Source organism: Corvus brachyrhynchos, unplaced genomic scaffold (genome assembly GCF_000691975.1).
Source record: "Corvus brachyrhynchos isolate BGI_N302 unplaced genomic scaffold, ASM69197v1 scaffold1, whole genome shotgun sequence".
In the NCBI taxonomy this organism is placed as follows: Eukaryota; Metazoa; Chordata; class Aves; order Passeriformes; family Corvidae; genus Corvus; species Corvus brachyrhynchos.
Genome location: NW_008237222.1, coordinates 8,510,648 through 8,525,463, shown reverse-complemented (window position 1 = coordinate 8,525,463; position 14,816 = coordinate 8,510,648). Strand labels below are relative to the sequence as shown.

The window sequence follows — 14,816 nt, the reverse complement described above, 5'->3', positions numbered from 1 at the left end:
GCAAACAGAAAATTACTTTGCATTTCTACTTCATAAGTATTCAGATGCAAAAACTTCACTCTCATAAATTCATACAATTGGTTTTTTGATGCCTCCTATTTCCTCTCTAGATAAAATCAAGGTATTTTTACAAGACTTGCTGGCAGGCAGAACAAGGAAGGCAGCAGCACATGGGCAGGACTCAAAGAACCAAAGAAAGGCCAAAGAGGTCTCAGAGGAAGTGTCTCCAGGGAACACCACACTGTGGCAGAGACATCACTTATTTAGGATCTCTTGAGAGCCCCACACGCAGTTGAAGAGAGACAATTTTTAAGAAGTGCTTGCCTTAGGTAACATATAAAAAAGAAAGAGGTGATCCTGAGTTTTTGGAAAATCACAGCAGTATCCCTCAGGGCACAGGGCATGTGCCCTTCACATGAAGGGCAGATGGAGGTCTAGTAGGTAGCAAGAAGAATTCCATTTTTCAAGCCCCAACCCACTTGGCTGTGCAGCAAATGGGATTTTTAGCTCACACTGTGCCCACAGCATTCAATGAGTAACCCACAAAATTAAGGTCCAGAGGAGAAACTTCTCCTCCTTGTCTAAATTTAGCATAAGGCCTTGCAAGTACAGACAAGGCAGCCGAACATCATCAGTAGCCGGAGAATTTAGACAAGGAAGATATCTCAGTTCTGCTAAGTGGCTTTTGGGAAATAATGGAAGGAGAAACAGGGATCTAATAACCTCTGACTGAACTAAAGTTAACCTCCATCTCTGGGCAGGAGCCTAGAGCTATCTCTGACCATAGTCTGAGCTCAGTGAGTAATTAGCATTCCTGGTGATTTTTCACAACTTTTATAGATATTTGATATTGGATCAACACAGAAATTCGAATGCATGGGCTCATCAGATGCCATGAACTGCTGAGAGGACAGGTCTGGGACTCATTGCAAGTAACAAGTGATTTCGCACAGCCTGGAGTAGCTGTACTGGAGGGTGCCTGCCCAGCTGCGTTCACTCCTTGGCATTCTCCAGGACCCCGACTTGTGAGCAGGTTGGCCTGTGGCAAGGCGCTGTGTCAAGCAGTGGGAAATAAATTTGTTCTCCCTGTGCTGGCTCTTCACTACGAACAACTCCATTTGGGATTGTTCCGAGAACGCAGGCACTGCAGGTGGCAAAGATCAGCTCTTTAGCTGGGCTTGGGGCCGTGCTGGGACGGACTCCTGCTACAGCCTTGTTTCACTCTTTGTGTGCCTTATTAAAACATCCAGTTGCCTCCAATTCTCCCCTGTCCCTCAAGGCAGCTTAATTAACAAGGCATATTGTCAACTGAGCAATCATCTCAGAACAAGGAAATCTTTAAAGATTTGGCACCATTATCTAGGATAACCCAGCTGCTGAACTTCATTAGGAAAAGGAAGCAAATGCACATACTCAACTCTGAGGCACATTTCTGTGGGAGAAAGTAAAATCAGTTTAGTACAAACAAGTATTTTCTAATCCTGTATCCCTTGGACAAAATGGAGATGTTCAGCTCCTGGCTACCTGTCTTGGGGTGTCTCATAGCCAGAGAGTAGTGAGTTTTCTCATGCATCTTGGGGTGCTCCTCTGCCTCCTTTCCTCTGCAGGGACACCTGACCTTGGAAATGAGGGACATGGCCCTGGAGCACATGTGCTGCCTCAGGAACTGGCTTTGTTTTTTTTTTGCTGAAATCCCAATGGCAGAATGAAGGAGGGAGATGCTCTTGCTCAGGGTCTGATGATCTCTCTGCATCACCAAAGCCCAAAATGGTGCAGAGTCCTTGCTGCTGTTGGTGATGTTTTGATTGGCCTGAGCAGGGAAACTCCTACAGTAGGGAATGAGACTCACCATGCCTCAACAAAAATGTGTCATCTGGTCGATTTTCAGTGATTTTCTCCTGCCAGTGTAGTGGGAGAAGAGTGAAGAGTTATCTTGTTGCTCCTCCCACTTTATAGGACATCAGAGTAGGCAGAGAGTAGTAAAGGACAGCAAAAAGGCTCTCCAGCTCCTTTGTGTGCCAGGATGCTCCCCAAAGATCTGGAGAAACCAAACAATTGTAGGAGAGGAGTTTGCTGAGAAAGCAAACACTCGTCCTGTGAAAACCTGTGAGCAGATTGAATGCTTTCCCTGGAGTTCTCCAATTTTTTCATTAAATGACTCAAAATGAAAACATGCAGAAAATGTGGTTGGTGTTTAAAAAGACAGCTTTTGTTAGAGAAATATTATTCTCCAGCCTACATATGTGAGCACTGTATGCCTCAGCCTGCCATATCTGTTCCAGACATTGCATATTCTCTCTCACTTTCCCACACGATGCTTCTCCCTAAGCCTTTTGTGTTCAAATACCTGGCCAAAACTCTCCAGTGTCATAACGAGCCCTATGTGTTGCTGACTGGGTGAAAAGGGACAGTGCATAGACATTTTGACAGCCACCAAAAACTCATGACCCAAGAAACCTGGCTTTAGGGAAAAAAATTTAAAACAAGTTGTATGAGGCTCATGATAAACATCAAAGAGTTGGCAGCACTAAGAATAATTAAACAGTTTAGATGAGATTTCCCAGAGAAATTGCTTCCATTTCATCAATGCACTATCTGGTTTTGAACAGTTATGCCTGAATATACCATTTGGAATTTATGACAGATGCAGGGAATAATAGTTTCCTTCTCAAAATCCTTTCCACATGTGGTCCATATGCCTCCAGCACAAAGAGATTGTGATATCATGCCTAAGTCAGATGGATGTCAGAACACCAGCTGACTGTCACAGCAACAAGATGAACCCGGGAGCCTCTGATTTGGGATAAAGAGGTGTAGAAGATGACAGATTTAGTGTCCCAGAGACAAGCTGCCTGTATCAGAGGTGTTTGTGTGTGAGGCTATTGACATTGCAGAGCATCTCCAAGCAATTGGTGAAATATCAAGTTAATATTATTATTATTATTATTATTGCAAGTATTCTTATTGCTAGAGATCTAGTTATGAGGTCCCGGAGTGTTTTGTATTTTATGACATGTGTTTCCAATATGTTGTTTATCATAATATCCCAATTCACCTGTCAAAGATATTGAACATGGTAAAGTATACCATTCCAGGAAGATCAAGAACAATTTCAGGTTAAGTTACTTGAAAAGTTCTGCTGGGAATTGGATTTCATCTGTGCTTCAGCTGCAGAGCAGCTCTTAAAGGGAGAAGTGTCGGTCCATGGAGAAACTGTGGGAACCCAGGTTTTCCCAAATAGTCACTAATGGCATGGTCCTCATCTCCTCGTACTGGACCAGAGACCACAGGTCTTATTTATGGACATGCCCAGTGCTCACAGCTGCCAGTGAAGTTTGAATATGTGAAATACAGTGGTGTGCTGGGTGCTCTGAAAGAAGAGCTCCCTGGCATCTCCGATTACACACCCACAGCACTGGCAACTGTTTTTGGCTTAGTCTTGATGTGCCCCAATCTGTCACATATAAACTCTGAATAATTCTGCACACATGGCTATTTGTGTGACTTACTGCTGAGTCATATCTAGCAATGTTTCAGTAGGGGAAACACAAAACATTCACTAAGCTTTAATTAGTGCATATATAAATACATTTCTCTGAGCAATTGTGCTGGGACAAAGTATGACTAATGCCTGGTGCTTCCCATGCCCCACGAGTGCTTGGTGGAGGGGCCTCACCCAGCAAATGTCTCCAGCCACACAGCACAGGGCTCAGGCTGCTGGTCTGAGGAATAGAACTGAACTGACCCAGCCAAAATTTGTACAATTTGTGTCAGGGCGATAATGATAATTTTAGGATTTTTGAGAGTCCTAATTCATTGGCCTGGAAAGGCTTCTCTTGACTCCAAAAAGTCTGGATCATGCTCCCAAAGCATGAGTGGGAGATGTGCAAATTATAAGTTTAACCTGAAGTCAAGTCCTTCATAATCACATGATCAAGCACAACCTGAGACACTCAGCTTGCTGTCACCTCTTTAGGTTTTAGAGTCTCTTTAGGTGTTCAGATGTTACACACATGTCTTTTTTCATGTGTGTGTGCTTTATTTCTTTATTTCCTCAGCAGACCTCTTCAGGCAAGTTGGCTACAGGAGTTTTCACCTTCTGGTTCAGAAGTAAGGATTTTACCATTTTCACAGCAACTATATTAGTCACTGGGAAGTGTTCTGGGTGCACTGTGTGATTGAGGGGTACTGGCAAAGTCAGAGCATGTCCTGCAGCTCCACAAAGAACACACCACAAAGGATAAGTGTGCAAGTGTATATTTATCTTCAAGATAGGTGAGAACCACATGAAATGCCAGTTTGCAAGTAGTGTCTATGGATTTATGAGGGGATTTTGGGCCGTAACCTTTCAAACTTCTCTCCAAACTCTTAATTTCATGCCTTCATAATACGTGGTGGGGATGAGTCTGTGTTCTCCCGAGGAGCACTGAAGTGGTGGAAACTTGAGCCATCCAAACAGTGCTGAGAGCAGTGATGTGGTGCTGGGGGGGTTCCCTCCTGGGCAGTGTGGAAAAGCTGCCCGAGATAAATCAGCCATTGGCACCTCTCTGAAATGCTCTTTGTTTTTTGTGATGGAGACAGCATTGTGCTTCCCAAAGTCTTCTTGGAACTTGTTGTGATTCCTCAAGGGCCACAGATATTTTACTGAGCCCAGTTTGGAGTCATCTGAGCCAGGGCTTGCTTTTCTTCCAAAAGCAACTCGTGTGATTGACAGACCGTGTGCAGAACCAAAGAGCAGCTATGACCAGTCCCCGTGTGCCCTGCTGACTCAACGGTGACTTCAGCTGCTCCGTGAAACTCAGGACTCCTTCGGGGAGCTGATCCTGGGCACTATCAACATCTCCATGCCCAGCACTTGGCATTTGTCAGGAGGCCCATTCCTCTGCCCCAGAGTTTCTTTCCCACAAAGAAGAAAGCATTTGGAGGATCTTGCCAGTCTTCTATGTGAGTTTTAGAGGAGGTCTGAGATGTAAGGTAATCTTTAATGTTATACATTTAATTGTGGAAACCACTAGTGTGTGGTGAGGGAGCTGATCACAGTCTTTAAGGAAAGCAATAACAGGGAGAGAAGAGCAACTGGATATGATGATGAGAGACTGGGCACTCACCAGGTTTTGGGGAGGGCACACTGGGCATTCAGTTTGCAGCCTGAATGGCAAAGAAAGGGAAGGGGCCCCACCCTCTAAATTACTGCCTGTATAAAAAGTCCGTAGCAAGAGAAGGCTCCAGACATTGTTAAATGCAATTATGGCTTCTAAATGCTGATGGCTTAACACAGAATACGTTGGAAATATTGCAGATGTTATGAGGGACGGAGGAGAGGAGAAGAAAGAACACACTGGTCATTTTTTGCATGCCTTAAGTTACTGTAAATACCATGGAATAAGACTGTTCAGAAATGTGCTGTACTGTGCAAGTACTCTTGCTCACAGACCCTGGGTCAAACTACAGCTTCCAAGTATTTCTGCAGATAAGGAAAATCCTCCCATCAGGGGATGGGGATGGGGGAGGAGGGGAGGAGCTCTTGGGAAATATGTAGCATCTTCTGTTATTCCTTACTAGATCCTTAACCAGCACCCCAGCAGCAAGCATTTGTGCTAACTTCTACTGCCTCTATTGACTGCCTCAAAGAGCTCTCCTCCTTCAGCACCCCTCCTCAAAGAAAGAAAGAAAAGCAAACAGACAGACAAACAAAACCAGTTCTTTTCTGAAAATGGGTGTTAATGTCTCTTCTAGGTCAAATAGCCCCACTTGAAGCCTCTGTATCACATAGCACATACACTCACATTCTGCTTCAGAAAAGTGAACTGTGAACTGACACAGCCCCTGCCTGCCATCTGAACAGTTAGAGTAGTGCACAGAAAGAAACCTCACCTGCTACTTTAAAGGCAGAGGCTGAAGATGAAGACTAACCCAGTGCCTGTGCTCAGGACACTCCTGGAACATAGTCAGCTCCCACCAAACCACCACCAAACCTAAGGGACAGGACACCACACTGGAGGAGAAAAACAGAGCTGACAGCAGAGTTTACCATTTTCCTAATTCCAGAGGTTGCAAACTTTTAAGCTAGTTGTCAGAAATAACTTTATGGGTAGCAGAGGGGGCTTGTACTATACAGCTATGTACAGGTACCCTAAGTCTGCCTAAGCTAGGCTGAACTCCAGTTGAAAACACACCTGGCTGCAACAGAGACCACCTTCTTTCATCTTTGCTGTTGAATTGACAAGGAACCAGCTTTGCCGTGTGTGGCATTTTGCCCAAGTGCAAATGTGGAGTTGCTCCTTGCCCTGTGTCTCTCTCCCGGCTCTCTCCCTTTCTCAGCACTGAAGCAATGTTTTGTGGTCTGGGGAGGCCTCAGATTTCTCCCAAATGGAAAAGCCCCTTTTCCTCTCAACAAAACATCTAAGGAGGTGCATGGAAAGAGACCACAGTTCAGCCATGCAGCCCCAAGGCTTTGAAAGCCCTGTCTGAAGGTGAGAACCCCTACTCAGCAGGGAGCCCTCTAACCCAGGCTCAGCCCTCACCTGTGAAGCAGGTGAAGGCTGCACCCTGGTGATTTTAACACTGCGTGGACTGTAGGCTGAATATTTTGGCTCATGGGGCTGTCTTAAAATGCTGTATGAACAGAGACGGCTTCCCAGGCATACCTCTGACAGGCTCCCAACCTGGTGTCTCCATGGGGCTTGCTTGTCACCATAAATCTGCTTCTGGGGTTTTTCTTGCAAAACATGGATTCCTGGGGCACCAGAGTTGTTCATTTTTCCTTGCGTGGTTGCCTGATCTTCATGTTCCAAAACCTCTCTGAAGCTTTAAACCATGATGACTGCTTCATCATCATCATCAGTGTTTGCCCCCTGAATGCACAGCCTCTGCTGCTCAAGGCAATGCTTGGACAGACTGAGAAGGCACAGAATTTCTGGGGGAGCAACTGAGCTGGTCAGAAGGAGAACTCCCAGATGCCAAGATAATTCTGGTATTTCAATTCCATTTTCGTCAAACTGGGGCAATACACCCAGATATTATATTTGATTTGATTTTACCTGATCATCCAAAGGCTTTCTGTCTTGCTCCCACTCCATTTCAATTTTCAAAGATACAGTCTTTAGAAATGTATTAATATATTGACACAGTCAACAAAATATTGCATTTTGATTTGTAAACATCTGCGTTTTGTGATGAAAGAACACTCTGTTGGAAAATGTGTGACTGCTCCTAATAGCTAGCATTCATCTCCTAAGCTGACTTCCCAAACACAAAAGGAAATGAGCTTGCCGGGGGGTCCATACACCAAGATCAGAGTTTCTGTGAAGTGTTTATCAGTTACAAACCCTGATAAGTAACAGAGCTGCTTGCCAGGCTCTCATCACCTCGGCACCCTGGGCTCACCCTCCCCTGGCAGGGGGATGCTTCTGGGGAGCTCTGAGCATGCAAGTCAGTGCTGGTGGGTTTAGTGCAGTCAGGAGCTATGGTTCATCCTGCAGACCTCTCTCTTGAGATGCTCAAGTCATGCCATTTCATTCCTGAATTGCAGCAAGTAACTGGCTTGATATGCTGGAAAAACCTTCCCACTTCTCTGCTTACCCCAGAGCGCTAACTGCAGTCTCCACAGCCATTCTGCAAGATGATTTCAGGCTGTTGCCTTCTACTCAGGGTCTCACCCTGCAAACTGTAATGCAGAAGTGGTGCTCTAGTCCTAAGGGAGACATAGACTTATCTGCAAAAAGATAGACATTTTTTACCAAATCTAATGAAATGTTAATTTCAAGCATAGTCCTATGCTAATATGAGTATGTGAAAGTGGGGGAATTTAATTTGACAGGAGTAGTGCTCATGCCTGTGCTGGGTCATGATTTTTTGTTACAGAAATGTACGTGGGCCATATTTAATTTCCAGTAGCTGTTTAGAGACAGTCCAGCATGGGAGCTGGAGGTCTTGCTCACTGACAGCCTCTCTGGCTGAGATAAATGGACTCCCCATGACAGTGCAGAATGTGTTGAATTTCAGGAAATCTAAATTCCCACAGGTTTCTGGGATATCCTAATTCTGAAAACACCAATTTTATGAACTGGCTCCAGTCTGTCTTAAAGACATGTTTGAAATATGTAATTTTAGCTTTGAAAGGAAGTATTTAGCTAAAGAGTCAGGAACATACTTCAGATGAAAAGTCCTCTACTGAAACAAAGCCAATAAAAGTTTGTGAGGAATTTTAAGGAAATTCAGTTAGATTCGCATGCCACCTGCTCCAGAACAAGCTGCATCAATTCTGTTTCTTCCCTTCTTAGCCCTGTTGCAGTAAATAACAGAGAAAGTATGCATATATGGGACTCCTGGGGTTCTTCTTCAGCATTATAATCTTCATCTGTTATAGCTCAATACCCTGTGTTATTTCAGCAGCGGTGTTATCCACAAGAAATTACACATGCTATTCAAAGTCAGTCTGTGACTGAAAGGGGAAAATAAGAAAAGAGACACTTTAAGAACCTTTGCATGACTTCAGAGATTTTTCTGAAGTCAAAGGTTTGTGTTGAGAACCAGAACCATCATGACTCATATATTCCTAATCAAAATGGTGGGTGCGTGAAAAGCTGTTCAGTAGTTCAGGGACTGAACTACGACTCCTTACAAGAGGAAAATATTACACACAAGGGGAAGCACTTAAATAATTGATGTGCTTTTCTTTTATCTGCATGTAGGAGTGACAAGAAATCTATGTAGCTGGCACTAATGGATAGCATCAGTATGTCAATAATTGCTAATGAGGAAGAAATAGGAGTGCGTTTGTCCTGAAGTGACTGATCTTTCTTTCTTCTTTATCTCCCTGTGTTACAATAGGAAATTATTAGTGTAAATTTTAGAATTCTGTTCACTTTCAAATCTCAAAAGCCTTTCACATGCCTTTTTTTGGTATGAATTCAATCCAAAATTACTGTACACTTGCTTACATGTAATCTGCATTCTGGCATTTAAGATTTTTTTTTATGTCTTCTGTGCTACATTCAAACAACAAAATAAAACTTTGTTTGCATCACATGTTTAATTTTCCATTCCACAACAGTGAAAGGGTGCAGCCACGCTGGAATTGAACAGAAACCAGAAATTTAAAAACATCCAATGCTTTCATCATGAAAAAATTGCATAACCATTTCCAGCACTGAAGTAGGATACTCTTACTGAATAAAGTCTCTTGAAAAATGATTGGTGTATCAACCCGTTCATATCCAGCTATAGCCAACTTTAAGTAAAAGATTGTGTTCAGCCATTTCCCCCGAGCTGCTTTTCTGAGGGAACAATTACGCAGCTGTTCCTGCTACATTCTTGTGGAGGCTGAAAGCAGTCTAAAAACTCTGGCATTAATTTCCTGTAACTACAAAGTGCAGCTCTCCAGGTTGTTCGTGAGGCATACCCTTTGCAAAGAGGTTCCTGAAGCAGTACATACACTTGACACTGATATTGTGCTTTGGCTAAACTTACTTATAGCCATGTGCATGTGTATACACGGGCGCATGCACAGGGCTGTACGGTTTGTGTTAGAAGCAGGGCTCTGGATTGCAGCCACATTGCAGTGCTAATGATATCTGTCACTGCACCAACTTTCTGTAGCTGTATTATCTGGCTGCATTCAAAACCAAGGATTTCAGAAGTACAATTCCAGCCTTGCTATGCTCATTGGACTCAGCAAAAGGGCATTTCTGCACTAGTGGTCACTAATTAGTGTATTAGGAAGTTTGATGATGATTTTTTGCAACTCTTTTTATGGAGTGCTAAGTTTTAAACTGCTAAAGTTTTAAACTTTGACCTAGCTGGTCAAAGAGCAATAGCCACGAAGAGAATTATTTCAAAATTCCTTGACATGAAAAGCAAGCTGTCAGCAACTGGCTTGCTAACATTACTTAATAACTCTGAAGCAGTACCACCATTTCTCTCTCTACTGATGGTTTTGTGATTATTTTTATATGCATATATGCATCCACACATCTATAAGTACAGGTACCAGAATATTATGCAAGGTCTGTGAAGCAGATGTCCCTTGGGACAGGGTCTGGAAAAAGGGCAGGGGGACATGTTTAGGGGAACAAAGAGAAATAAACCTTTCCCTCTGTGTATGCTGGCACATTTCTGATCCACATCTAAACATCATTTTATCTTTATTTTTTATTCCTGCCCATAAAAAACATCCCTTCCCTCAATGCATCCATGAATATTTTTCTGGAAGAAAACTCCTAGGTCCTTTCAGCAGCAAAGGTAATTGAGATATCAGTAACTTCTGCACACAAGATGCCATGCACACTCGATATCAGTTTCATCATTAATATCAGATGCCAGCTGATACTGCTACTGTCACCCTGAAATATCCCACCCCCAGCTCAGAGTGCTTAATAAGCAAATTGGGGCCAGGCCTTTAAAATCAAAGCCTGGAGAAGAGAAACTTTGCTGGTTAAAGATCAGCCCTTTGAGCAGGTAAGCAGGAAATACTTGTTTTCATCTCTCTTGTCTTTAGCTGATAGCAACAGCACAGGGAATTGTGCATGGTGCAGCTCACTCTGCACCATATACATAATTTATATTTTTCCACTCTGGTTATGAGTGTGCGGTTTTGGACTTGGGATTTGCTTTGCAAAATGGAAGGAGAGAGAGGAGGAAAAAAAACCCACTGCGGCAGCCTTCACCTTCTCCAGCCCCACTTTTTAGCTCAGAACCTCATCTTTGATGCACAGCTTTCACAGGCCAATGGAACCTGAACGCTACACAGTACGTGTGTGTATATATACATATATGAAAAGATAAATGCTTGCCATGGCAAAAGAAAAAATAAAATAAAAGATGTTTCCAGTAGTCCATCTCTTTATTAGTAAAATGCCTTGGCAGAGAATTAGGCTATCATTTTGACAAGAGTTTCCTTTGGTAGAGGCAGCCTAGAGAATATTTACAGTTCCTACAGAAGTTTTAAAAGAAACAGCTGAGGAACATGCTTCTTGCTGATGTGCTCTTCTGCTCAGTGAAGTTTGACAGATACAGCCCTAAGTGCTAGTAAAGTACCCTTTCCCAGATACAGGCAAAGTGCGTCACACACTTATTTTAAAAATAAGGTACATTTCTATTTCCTTTCAGCAAATAAACCCATTTATCTGCCCTTGCTGTGTCCGTTACCGTCCGGGAAGGTTTATCAAGGAGCAAACAGGACCCACACACAGCGCCCGGTCCTGCAGCACACATCCCCACAAACTCTCCTTAGTGAGCTCAAGACTGCACACATCAATACCGTCATCTCTCTGGACACCAACATTTCAGACCATCTGTCTGAATTCCACAACCCTTCCTCCTACCCAGCCCCTGTGCCTTCAAAGAAAATCCAGGCATTACCACCCTCACCAGCCCTCCACCACAGACTCGTAAGGCACCGCACCAGGATCTGCAGTGTTTTCAGGGAGTTTCTCCTCTCCCTGCTACGGCTCCGGCTCCCTTCAAAAGCAAGCGGCTTCGCGTGTGACTTTGCAATCTGAGAATGTGAACCAGTCGGCAGGACACTGGGGTAAATATAAATCTGGCGCTTACCCACAGGCAGTCCCTCGCAGTCTGACATCGTGTGAGAAGTCCTCCTCACCGGGGGCTTAGGAAAACCACTGCAGGACCGCAAGCGCGGGTCCTTCTGTTTGCAAAGGCGAGGGGGAAAAAATATCTAACAGTTTACAGCCACCCTTCTCTTGCACTCTACATCTACCCACCCAGAGAGCTGTAGCAACAGTCCCGTCCCTGCCTTCTCATTATGGGATGTAAAGATAAGAATGTGCTTTTGTGCCAAAAGAGTGTGCTATTGGTGGATAAATTTGTTGTCATCCCTCCCCTTCGCAGAGTTTCCTCTTTAATGTCACAGAGGCACATTACCCTGTCGGAAAGGCCATCGAATATTTATGAAACGGCTTTTAAGGGCTAAGCCGCAAATCTGCGCGGGAGAACAGAGCTAATTGCTGTGCGGTGGGGTTGGCAGTGGGAGACACCCCGCAGGGCTCTCCTGCTTCCCGGGGAGCTGCGGGGGGAGCTGGTGGGCTGGGGGATAGGCTCTGACATCTTGCTCTGCACCTTCTTGTTCTGCAGGGTCCGAATACAAACACTCACTGCTGGAAAGGTGGCAGAAGCCAGGGTGTATCTCTTTAAGGGGGAAGGAAAAAAAAAAGGTCTTTGTTTATATTGTAATATCTGAGAAATTGTTTTGTGACACTGTTACTAAAGGCTGCTTCGTGGTTTATAATAATATTGTGAGTGCAGATTTCTCTGTAACTTCATGACTTTTCTTGCTTAAAACATGCCATTTTAATGCCAGTTTAGTGGCTGCTCCTAAGACTTATTTTTTAATCTTTGAAAATGTTTATGTGGTATTTGCTTGGTATGAGATTCCCAGACTCGCAAAGCCAGTGAAGAATACCCCTGCACACTGGTGTGCTCATTAGGCACCTTAATGAAGTTCAAGCAAAGGCTCTGGCAGCGTTAGAGCCAGGCTGGGCTTGGCAGAGACATGTGCAGGACCTGGTGGGAGCCTCAGCACCCGGTGGGGGATGTGATTTGCTGCCACTTTTCCTCCTGGGAACAGTCAGGGCTTTGCCTGACTCAGACCTTTGGTGTCTGAGCCCTTCACAAATATCCGGGTTTTGGACCCAGAGCCAGAGGGAGGGCTGGGAGGAGGCAAGGGGGGCTCCATGGGGGATTCTCTGGGAAGAACTTCCAGAGCAAGCAGCCAGAGCCAGCCCCTCAGGGGAATGACCTGGGCTGCTTTTGCTCAGATGCTTCAGTCTAAGCACCCAAAGGCTGACACTGCTGAGTCTGCCTGATCTCTCTCTCTGACGAGAAGCCTTTTAATACTCTGCTGGTTACTCAGCAGCACAGCTAACCATGGATTCAATTCAGGATGTCAGGCCACTGACTAAGAAGCTAAAATAGCTGCAAAAGTAGATTGTGACATGTTCCTCAAACCATTCCTCATGTTGCCTACACAGGGTTGGGCAACCAGAGCCAGAAGTGTCTGGTGGCCACTGGGGCTGGCCAGCATGAGGATCTGTTGGCACAGTTCTGCCTGGGCAGCCCTTGTCAGTGCCTGCTTCTTGATCTGCTCATGCAACACACATGGAGATATTCACTGGTGTAAGGCTCACCTGGAGGGCAGCTCTGAGGGAAACAGAGCCTCAGGCTGTGCTCTCTGCCAAAGAGGCTGTGCGAGGAGGAGAAGTGCAGGGTATCATGCTTAACCTCTCCAGCCTGCTGCCGCCCACAGACCCAAGGAGTGGCCATTAGCTATTCTGGCAGTCAGGGAGGTGTCTGGTCTTGATCTTGGTATGCCTCGGGGAAAGGAAGAAGGCCTAAACTGGACTGGGGGACTTTTCTTGCAGTGTCATCTGACTGCAGAAACATATTTCTCCAATGTGTGAGAATCAAAGCTTTCTTAGCTCAACTCTGTGAAAAGGCAGGCTCCTGGTTCTGCAAGCATTTACGTGCCAATTTAACTTCAAGCCCCACTGAAGTTCCTGGAACTGCTCACAGTTATAAACACATGCATAAGTATTTGCAGGATTAAGGGCTCCCCATTCCTCCTTGTATTCGGAGCAAACAGCTGCAGCTGGTTTTGAAGTTACCTCTCACAGCTGTGTACTGGTGCTCCTCCACCAAAGATTAGAGCCCTCCAGCAGAGCTGGACAAGTGCCTGCAGGGAAGGCACGCCAAATCACAGACTGGTGTCTCAGCTCTATCTCATCCTTGAGAGTGATTTAAGAAACCTCTGCCTCAGTAACCCCCATTACATTGTCCGTGGCCACGTCTGCTGCAGGTGGTCAGCATCTTCTGGAAGAGGGCCAGAGAAGCCAGCAGAGCAGACTGAGGGGGAAGGAAAAATACATCTTAAATTATTACGGCAAAGTTGGCAAGAGCTCATCTGCCAGAGCCCTTACTAGGATTTGGCCTTGGGAGAGCTCTTCAGTGAAATACTAAAGCAGGTCAAAAGTTGAACAGATCAGACCTAATTCTTACAATGATACGCACAAACAAACCCCTCCTTTTGATGTGGATACTTCAATCAAAAAATTAGCTTTGATCCCTGGATACTTTAGTTACAATGCTGGCTTTTGATAAATTATAAGATTTTTTTTTCTTTGCTTAAAACATAATATTTCTTTAAAATTCCCCTGTTTCTGAGCCTGAAAAGAGAAGAGCCATGTTTGCTCCTGTTTAAAGGCCAAGCCTGGAAAATTTAAGTCTGATAGAGAAAGTTTTGGGAATTTATGAATAAGCCTAGTGTCTGTCATGGCAAAAAATGCAAAAGCCAAAAATTGAACTAAACAATAAAAGGTGGGAAGTAAAGCACATATTATTTCAGCAGGTATTAAACTAATGTGAGAAATTGGCTAAATATTTGCCAATAACTGCTCTCACTTGGGCTTTCCAAGGAACTTGAAGGATGCTTACCCCTCAACAAGCAGAGAGAACCTGTTATAAATCCCTCTGCATCATTTTACTCCCTGACAGAGAGCCATCTGCATAAATCCATGACAAGTACCATGAGTGGGGTAGTAAATGCAACGTATGGAAGAAAGTCACTGGAGAATTTCCTAAAAAAGATAATTCTGGACCATTTAGTCTCCTGCGGAAGACAGTTGCATTTTCCTCATGCATCTTGAAATACTTAAGCAGTTGCTATGGTGTCCATACCCCTCTCTGGAGATTTCCAGGAAGAAATATCTGCCCAGGAATGTTGTGGATGTCCCATCCCTGGACAGGTTCAAGGCCAGTCCTGACAATGCAAAACCCCTGGAGCTGAGCTGATATGCCTAGGG

General features: G+C 44.5%; 1 protein-coding gene across 2 annotated transcripts in view; it reads right to left on the bottom strand.

The window, feature by feature from the left end:
* EML1 (echinoderm microtubule associated protein like 1) overlaps positions 1-11,912 on the bottom strand; it is a 122,957-nt gene extending 111,045 nt beyond the window's left edge. The window contains exon 1 of one of the 2 annotated variants that reach the window (XM_008629747.2): positions 11,554-11,912. In XM_008629747.2, the coding sequence (XP_008627969.1) occupies positions 11,554-11,581 (28 nt within the window). In that variant the 5' untranslated portion in view covers positions 11,582-11,912. The remainder of the gene's footprint in view (positions 1-11,553) is intronic. The other variant, XM_017729067.1, reaches the window with a different exon arrangement.
* Between the last annotated feature and the right edge of the window lie 2,904 nt (positions 11,913-14,816).